The sequence below is a fragment of the Macadamia integrifolia genome, chromosome 9, assembly GCF_013358625.1.
Source record: "Macadamia integrifolia cultivar HAES 741 chromosome 9, SCU_Mint_v3, whole genome shotgun sequence".
Taxonomy (NCBI): Eukaryota; Viridiplantae; Streptophyta; class Magnoliopsida; order Proteales; family Proteaceae; genus Macadamia; species Macadamia integrifolia.
In genome coordinates this window covers 27,355,600-27,365,355 of record NC_056565.1, presented here as the reverse complement: position 1 = coordinate 27,365,355, position 9,756 = coordinate 27,355,600, and the positions used below count along the sequence as shown (strand labels likewise).

Below are 9,756 nucleotides of genomic sequence, written 5' to 3'. Positions count from 1 at the left end.
GGCTACTAGTAGTCGGTGACACACGCATGGAGCGTAAAATAGAAGCCCTCCAACTCCATCATAAAGCAGGAAGCTTCTACTTTAATTAACCGCACGTGCTGCTTTCCATTTTGACGCCGGAAATCCCTCCCAAGATCACACCACATCCCCTTCGCTAGTTCCCTTTTCTTTTTCTTTTTTTATATTAAAAAAATAATTTTTAAACTATTTTTTGAAATTGTTATTTCTACTGTGTCCCCATCTTTCTTTCTATGTTCGATCACGTCTCTCTCAAACAAGCAGAACCAACTCACCAATACTGATACTCAAAACGGAAATCTAAACGAAGAACCCTAGATTCATCGATTCCCATCTCATTGCTCAAGACCCAAAACCTTAACCCTAACCCATCTTCTCTCTTTCATTCTTCAATCTTCCACTACTTTCGATGCAGAAAGTGAGATTACGACACTACTTCCATTCCCCGATCTGATCCATTCACTGAGAAAAACATATTTTTTTTAGCTATTTTGTCAAGTTCGAAGCTAGATGGGGGCTATAACCTCATCCATGGCGGCGAAATTCGCGTTTTTTCCGCCGAATCCACCATCATATAAGCTCGTTGTTGATGAACTAACCGGGAAATTGATGATTTCCGATGTTCCACAGAAAGATAACGTTGACGTGTTGAAGCTTTGTACGAAGAGAGGTAACGAGATAATTGCCATGTATGTGAAGAATCCTGCGGCGTCTCTTACTGTTTTGTACTCTCATGGTAACGCTGCCGATTTGGGACAGATGTTTGATCTCTTTACAGAGCTTAGTCTTCATTTACGTGTTAATTTGATGGGGTTAGTATGGATTTTGCAGAAATTTTGGTTTGAATTTACTTATTAGTTGCTAAAAATTATTATATGTTAAGTGAGGAGCGATTTCCTATTGTGGCAATCATGTGATTAATCATTACCGTTTGTGGATTGCGGAGTCTGTTCTATTTAATTATGATCTCTTTGTTAATCGATTTATTGTGATCTCTCCAGATACGATTACTCTGGATATGGGCAATCCTCGGGGAAGGTATATCATTTTTCTTAGATTTTCTTGAAATTCTTCATTTTTGTTGAAATTTAGTTCTAGAAATAGTTGAAGAATACTTATTTATGCTTTTTACACTTGACAAAAAGCCAAGCGAGCAAAACACTTATGCCGACGTAGAGGCTGCTTATAGATGTCTTGAAGAGACTTATGGAGCAAAGGAGGAAGACGTTATCTTGTATGGTCAATCGGTTGGTAGTGGCCCGACTTTGGATTTGGGTACACGTTTGCCTAGATTGAGAGCTATAGTTCTTCATAGTCCGATCCTTTCTGGCCTTCGAGTCATGTATCCAGTGAAGCGAACATACTGGTTTGACATTTATAAGGTTTTTTCCTTATTTGATTGATAATTTTGCAGTTGTTGAGAGACTAAAATCAATGATATGCGCTGATTAGTACAAAAATATGTGAAGTAATACAATTATGAAATAATTTCTGCTAATGAGTGCCCATTTACTTTGTGCAGAATATTGATAAAATACCCCTGGTAACCAGCCCAGTTCTAATAATTCATGTGAGTGTGTCTCTTTCAATTTTTTTGTTTCCTTCTCGGTGTTTTTTGAAGCAGATATGGCATGTTGGCGTGATACAGTTGGTAGCATAATGGCATAGTTAGCCTGCAAAGTATGGAGTACCATGCACCATTTACAAATCGATTTTCTGGTCTGGGTTCTTATGCCCTCTGCATTAATTAAAGATGGACATTTTTTTGATCCACCATAAAGAATTCTACTCAATCTTACCTTTTTCTTGGGTTTATTTGTGTTAACCCTCTTTAAATTGTTTGATTCACATTTCAGTGCTGTGGAACATCTTTCGTGTCCTTGATGGACAAACACCTTTGCCTTTATCTGAGTCTGCACCTACGGTCTATAAACTCATTAGTCCAGGCTGTTATTATGATTTTCCATCTCCATGATGGGGAACAGGGCTCTAGTTGAAAAATCTCTGAAAACAAGTTGTTATCATCGCCTTCTATGTGGCTTTCTTCATCACGGCAAACGTTCTGTTAGTGTGTCCAATTTGTAGGTCCAAAACAATCAGGGATATCCTTAAGATACTTCTTTTCAGTTACATATCTAGTTTGGTCCTTTGTTTCAAACATCCAAAATGTTTCTTAGGTATTGGTCTTGCGTAGGTGAGATGTTGGAGCCATATGTGCATAGACACAGTAACTTGGCCTAACAGTTGAAACTGAAATTCAATTTGGCATTGTGATTTGCCACTGCTTCTGAAAGGATATGATTTATGAATATCAGCCAGCTTGTTGCAAGTAGTAGGTTCTATGGCTGCACTAACTGAACTTTGATATAGCCATTCACCATCAGAAATTAATGATATGGTATTAAATCAGTGTATCCCTAATATTCAAAATCTAACTGAATCATCTAAATGTGCTTCCTTCTTAAGCCAGTTGACATTTTTGTTCTTGGTGCTTGCAGGGAACTGCTGATGAAGTTGTAGATTGCTCACATGGTAAACAGCTTTGGGAGCTCTGCAAAGAGAAGTATGAACCGTTGTGGCTTAAAGGAGGGAACCACTGTAACTTGGAACTCTACCCTGAGTACATAAGGCATCTCAAAAAGTTCATATCAGCAATTGAGAAATCCCCTCCGGAACCCAGAAATGGTTGTGATCGGAACGCAGATCAATCAGAGCCTCCTCGGAGTAGTACAGATAATAGGGAGAAATCAAGGATAAGCATAGATCAAAGGGAGAAGTTCAGGCTGAGTACTGACCAGAGAGAGAAGGCTAGGCCAAGCACAGACCATAAAGATAAGCCAAGACCCAGCACTGACAGAAGAGAGAAATCAAGAAAGAGTTTGGATCGACCAGAGAAGCCAATGAACAGCATTGATCAGCCAGAGAGAGCAAGGAACAGCATTGACCGGTCGGATATAACTTTAATTCGCTAAGAATGCCATTTTTATGCATTACTTAATCCATTTTTCGTGATCAATATGACTTGCATTGTATAGATATATATATATATATACATACAGACATACACAAATATCTAGTTTTCTTGACTCTTAAAATTGCATGATGGCAGCTTCGGAGATATGATGAGATCGGTCAGATTATGCAATATCGGTTGTTTTAAGCACACATCTTCTGGGATCGGAGGAAAGAAAGGTTAGCATTTGCATCAGGTTGTATTTTGATTTCCTTTTTTTTTATTTGATCAATCTGTTGGGATGCTTGGTTCATACAAAATGTCTTATTTTCTATTTTTTCATGTTTTCCAGAGGAATAATAGTGAATTTATTCAATCATCTTATTTTGTATCTCAATTCACTCTCATATCACTATATAAGATAGGCATATGGGGGTGGACATAGACGTAGTGCTGGAGGTGGACTTTATTTTATAAATAGTCCTGCCATTTGAAGTACCACTTGTGTTGCAAACTGAAACCTCTGGCTTTGGTTCGAGCATTTTGCATCATATCAAGTTTGCATACATAGATCTGCACAAGACAAATGGGGAATACTTGAAATGAAAAACAAAATATTTCCAAACTCCATTAGGCTTTGATGGTCAGTAAGCAGGTATGGCAGGGTTAGTGTATTTAATTAAAAATGAATTCATGAATGATTGATTTCATATAAATGTTTCCGATTGTTTGAGGCTCTTAGTCTGTTGTAATAGGATTATAATGATAATGCTACTTTGTTGATCAGAAACAACTTGAATTTTCACTTGGTTGTAGCTGAGGATGTCTGATGTTAGGGAACTAGCGACTTTCCATAAAATGTTTAGTTTTCTTGATAATGGTTCCTGTGAGGGTAGGGCTCAAGCACACTGAATGAGTGTACTCTATCAGATCAGACATGAGATGGTGTCATACAGTCCAGATGATGGACCATATTAGGGCAATGGGCCAACAGTAAGTCTACTAAATTTATACAATCCTAATAATTTTTCTGTTCTATTATGATGCATTATCATAAATGGGAGACTTGTAAACATGAACAGATACTCCACACAATGTGCTACTTGTCATGATGAATTTAGACCTAGCATTTTTTTATCAAGTGACCCCTTGGCCCGTGGATTGAACAGAGTTAGATCTCCAAGGTACACTTTGACTTTGATATCTGTACAAAGGGATTAATATCCAGGTATAACTTTGACTGTTACTATCTGAAAATTGAATTACTATATCCGGATAACCAACCTCCTTGTCTTGAATTTAAATGCTCTTGCTCCACAAGTAGGTATCTTATTTCCCCTTAAACTTGCACAATAAAATCAAAAGCAGAGATTAATGCAGTTGACAGTTTTAAGTTTCTAAGCACTAAATGTCCTGAGAGGTATGTTATTCTTCACAGGCATAAGAAAAAGCACTTTGTGCACTCCTGGCATTATCCGAACACCCTCACTTGGGCCACACCGTGGCTTTGGAACCCAGAATCGAATGGTAGCACTTCAGTTCGTACGACCCAGTAATTTCCATCCTATGCTCAAGGCAACAAGAACTTTACTCCAGTTCGCTCCAAGCCTCTGAGAAATTAAGCAGTACTTGAATTATGAGAAGTAAGATTATGAGTTCTATTTGATGATGTTTTATTGTTCATATATTAGAAAAGACATTAGTCCAAATGCATAAATATAATTGAGGTTCCTGTCTTCTGCCAGTAGAAGCCTGTCTCTTCTTCCCCCTGCCCCCCAATGGTAAAAACTATGGATTGGAAACTTGTTGGAATCCATGCTGCCTTAACATCTTGCTTCCCTTATTCAAGTTGTACCACTCATCAACACAACCTCCTGAACACCTCTACTAGGAGTCGAACTAAGTTCACCTATTGCTGTTGATTAAAATGCGATTGGAGCTACTGAAAATGTAACTTGTTTGAGTGCTGTTGATCAGGCTTTGATCCTTACTTGTCTACTTTCGAGGGCCACTAAACGTGACCCTTAAGATGGCTATGGACTTGGGTCCAAAAATAACATCAAAGCTTGCAAATTCTAAATTAGGTTCTCTCTATACCTCTGCCAGTAAGTCAGCACATAACTGAGAATCCTTGGACGGGCTCCTCACAACTTTAATTTGCAATGATCGACCATTGGCATGGGGTGCCATACCAGCAGCTTCAGTAGTTCCCCATAAAGCTGAGCAAAGACTACTTGAATTCAAACCATTGGAAGAAGAGGAGATAGAAAAGCAAAACCTACTCCTGAACTTTAACACTTTGATGAGAAAAAATTATAGTTTTCAGTTATGTAACAGTAGATTTCTATCTCAATCTTAGACTTGCAAACAAACTTTATGTTCTGTTCATGAGTGAGTTCATTAACACTGTTTACTAGCTTTTCTTTTTTATAGGTTGGCTCCAAGTAGAGTTGAGCTCTTGACCTCTTTATTGTGAGGGGTTGGTCTTTACCAACTAAGCTACCCCTTTGGGTTTGTACTTAAGATGTTGATAATGCTTATGTTAAAATAAGGCTCTAAGTTTTCCTAAGGCCATGGTGAATGGGAATCCATTCGCCGTGGTGCTTCAAATGGGTGGGGGGGGGTGTATTGAGAGGGTATTGAGAGAAGAAAATTAAAGAATCATATAAGGTTTTGTGAATCCAAGGATGGTGTGTGAGCCATCCTCTACAGGTGAAGTTTCTCCTAATCTAGGGTCATTGCTACTCCTTTCTATTTGTTGGATGTCCAAAATGTCTTCTAATGTTTCTTGATAACACCCGTTCGAGACAAATGATTGCCATTGATGAAGGAATTCTTCCTTTATGAAGATGAAAACTTGGTCTTGAGTTAAAATTCAAAAGGAAATTTTCACATCTTCCTTTTTATATATTGTGAACTATATTGTGATATGACACATAAAACTTGGGCCTTTATTTTTTATTTATTTTTATTAAGAACAGAAAAAGAAACTAAATTAACCAGTACATGTATATATATGTGTGCTATACATTTTAACTAACCCACTCTAGCTGCCTCATGAGCTAAAACTACTAATGTTTTATCCACCTTAACTATATTTATAGATTAAATAAGTTGACACTATTAAGGGTATCAAATAATAATAATAAAAGATCTCATGGCCATCCCTATTTAGTCTGGTGAAAAATCCAATCAACCAATTGCTGGTAGCTAGTCCAAATGTCTACCTTGTCATCCTGTCTTTACGCCTTGTGAAGCCCTTGTAATATTCCTCTTGATTTCTGAGCGTTATGCTTTCCCTGTAAACCTATAATCCATAAAGCCCACAAGTAACTGAAACTTCTAACAGAATATAGATGATCATCTACGCTCACCGGTTCTTTGATCATAGCTGCTATTACATGTCTTAATCTTCCAATCCATTGGTTGTAATCCTTGAATTTTCAGAAGCAGATTCATCCACCATGGACCAACAATTTGGAGTTTGAGCCATCATCACAGAGGAATAAGTAGAAACATTACTGTTAGTCAGGGATAACAGAAGAATTATATACATAATAGGAGATATTGTACCAGCTGCTGAAACATGCTTACTAAACTCACAAGAAATAAGGCTGCGGAGTTCTTGCCACCCTTTCTCCCAGATCTACACATGCGGGAGCCTCGTGCATTGGATATGCTCTTTTTGAGTAAAATCTAGACATTTCTAAAGTTTGGAAAAATGATTAATATAGTCTCAAATCAGAATTATGTTTACCCATATGTTTCGCTGCAGCTTAAGGAGCATTCTAAGCAACTTGAATTTTGAAAATCTCTTTTGAAATCAAAGTGGAAAAAGGGAAAAATTTAGTGTGCCATTTAAAATCAGTTTGCACATTAGTAAAAGAAGAGTAAGGACCAAATATTGTGCCAATGTAAAGTTATTGATTTTTAAATCCGTGGGTCAAACAAAATAGATGTAGTAGAACCACTGCCAACATGCCAACCACAGTTTCTAAGAAAGGTAAGAATTTGACAATACCATTCCATGCCAAAGACCTTCTTCACACAAAGCAACCCAGGCAGAAGAGACTGTTTCCAAGTTTTGAACCTATGACCAACAAGTTGTAATAGTGCAACTTAACTGTTGTGCCACAGATTCGCCCATTACCTCTACCATATCAACATATCTAAATAGTCTGTATTTTTATAGTATTTGACATTTAAAATCTGGGCTCATAGTGCTGAGGGATTAGTAAATAATCTCCAACCTAGCTTAACCAGCATTGCTTTATTATGCACGAAAGAATCCCTGAATCCAAAACCACCCAAATTTTTAGGGTTACAAACTGAATATCGTGCAATAGGAGACCACTTAGGACAACTCAACTCAACATGTTTCGAAAAATTTGAATAGATAGAATTCAACATATTACCAACTTTATTTGAAAAGTTAGGATAAAGCTGAGCTGTTGTTCTGAACTTTATTTGGAATAAATAAATAAATAAATAAATAACAAAAAAAAAAAAAAAAAAAAAAAAAAAAAAAAAAAAAAAAAAAACAAATAAACAAAAAAAAAAAATTTGATATTCAGTAGCTTAGGATTGCATTACGCACATACTTTATTAAGATCCCACATCCAGCCTGGGAAAGGAGGGAAATTTTATATTTACTTCTTCTAACTCTAGATGCAATAGTGTTCCTACCAAAAAATATAAGAGAGCCCAAATCTATCGCTGACTCATCAATAGAAAATGAGAGAGGGATAGGTATGCTGCTGGAATACGATAAGTTAGAAGACAGCACCAATGGCAGCAGATGATGGGGTACCATATAGGAAAAGATATGTGGATCATTTCAAAAATGGGAAGAGAGAGATAGACACCATGAGTGATAGCTTATGGTAATACATTCTTCCCTTGTTTTTTTCTCTACAAGCACGGTTGTATTTTATCACCACGTTACTTTTAGAGGCATCTTTTAGTGAAAGAGAAAAGGGCAAATCTTAAGTAGATAAAAAATAACCCGTGCTAGATTGCTATACCAAGAAATCAAAGCGGGAAGATAGAAGAGTAGATTGGGATTGATAGAATTGATCTATGGTTCATGTTGGTCATTGATAACGGTAAAAAAGTTGCCCACCAATCTGGTAGCGACACGTGGCTTGATGCAGGGGAAGTGAGTGGTTGGCAGAGGCCGACCCGACCTATGACCTTGGAGAATTTCATCTACTGATCAGACTTCAATAGATCGGCCTCCTAGGTTATCCCTTGGTTGAGCCATCCATCCAAGTCATCCTTGAGAGGACCAACGTCTCAGGTCATCTTTTGGCCGAGCAGACCATCTAGGCCATCCTTTCGCCAAGCCGCCCTTCCAAGTCATCTCTAAGAAGACCGATATCCTAGGTCATCCTTTGGTCGAGCCCACCATCTAGTTCATCCCTGAGAAGACTGACCTCCCAGATGATCCCCTGGCCGAGCCGACCTCCTAGGTCATCCTTTGGCGAAGCCGACCTCCTAGGTCATCCTTTGGCGAAGCCGACCTCCTAGGTCATCCCTAGGAAAACTAATACCTCAAGTCTTCCCTTGGTCGTGCCATCTAGGTCATCCTTTAGTTGAATTGACCTCTCAGATCATCCCTTGGCCGAGCCAATCTCTCAGGTCATTCTTTCGTAGAGCTGACCACACAAGTCATCCTTTAGTTGAGCCAATCTCTGCATGGTCGACCTGCTAGATCACCTCCCCAAGGAGTCCGATCTGATCGCTTTGATTTCGGGGGGCAATCCCGAGGATCACTCTCTGCCAACTCAACAGATCTTATCTCCAGCTGAGCAATCTTATCGCTTAGAGCTCATGAAAGCAATCTCTCTAAGAGATCTACCCAGATACGTATCCAAACCGAATAAGATAACTCTTACTTAATGGGACTCTTCCAAGAGATTTCATACCGAGTGTGAACTACTTGCCAAAATGGGACTTTCCTCAACTGCCTCTCTTCATCCACTGCTTATAAATATTAAGGTAAACCCCGAAAAAAAGGGGATCAATCACTTCATAGTGAAACTCTCTTGATTATCTATTGTTGGAGAAATCTGACTTAGGCATCGGAGAGTCTCCCGTCAAGTTAGCGCAACTCTCCTTTGTTTACTCTTAAGTTCAGGTCTAGCGTGGAATTCCAAATCTTGCAAAGAAGATAACCCGGTCAATTTTTACTGCATCAGTCACTATCACTATGAGGTTTTTGCAAATTTTTTTATCGCCGTTTCCTTTGATCCGCGCCTCCATGAAAGCTCTTGGTAGTCTAGTTATAAAAATAAATACATAGACAGAGAGGTCAAGGGTTATATCCTCTCAAGTGAAATGAAAATCTAATCCCTAATGTAGAAGAAGCATTAGTTATTTGACATTGGATATAGAAGAGAGGTTACAACTGATTTTGTAATCATCTCGGTTACAAACAGATTATCCTCACATTAATAAGAAGATCTTGGGAAAAGATCATTTAAGAGAGTGTGACATGAAGGCGAAGAAAACAAATCTAAAAGAGAAAACTTTAATACAAAAGACGAAACAAAACAAGAAATATAAAAAGAATTATCCTAAATGCAATATACAAATGTAAATTATAAAATAGAGACAACTTAATAAAAACGAAATGGACATTAGTGAAAGGAAAATAAAAATAACCTTAAAGTGCTAGAAATACTGCATTAACCATAAATTAAAAATCACTATGATGTATGCCACTAGTAGCTAGAGAGGTAGTAGTAGAATACACTTTATTCTCCAAAAAAAAAAAAAAAATA

General features: G+C 37.8%; 1 protein-coding gene across 5 annotated transcripts; it reads left to right on the top strand.

Moving 5' to 3' along the window:
- Positions 1-221: 221 nt before the first annotated feature.
- On the top strand, positions 222-5,530 carry LOC122089204 (alpha/beta hydrolase domain-containing protein 17B). Of its 5 annotated transcripts, none has more exons than XM_042658755.1 (8): positions 222-830; positions 1,020-1,056; positions 1,164-1,400; positions 1,541-1,588; positions 2,517-2,965; positions 3,128-3,210; positions 4,410-4,614; positions 5,405-5,530. In XM_042658755.1, the coding sequence occupies exons 1-7, from the start codon at positions 529-531 to the stop codon at positions 4,583-4,585; spliced, it is 1,332 nt and encodes a 443-aa protein (XP_042514689.1). In that variant the 5' UTR covers positions 222-528; the 3' UTR covers positions 4,586-4,614; positions 5,405-5,530. The 5 variants fall into 5 exon arrangements, with proteins under 5 accessions (XP_042514689.1, XP_042514688.1, XP_042514687.1 ...); XM_042658754.1 differs by lacking the exon at positions 5,405-5,530 and adding an exon at positions 4,720-4,814; XM_042658753.1 differs by lacking the exon at positions 5,405-5,530 and adding an exon at positions 4,717-4,814.
- The last annotated feature ends 4,226 nt before the right edge of the window (positions 5,531-9,756 follow it).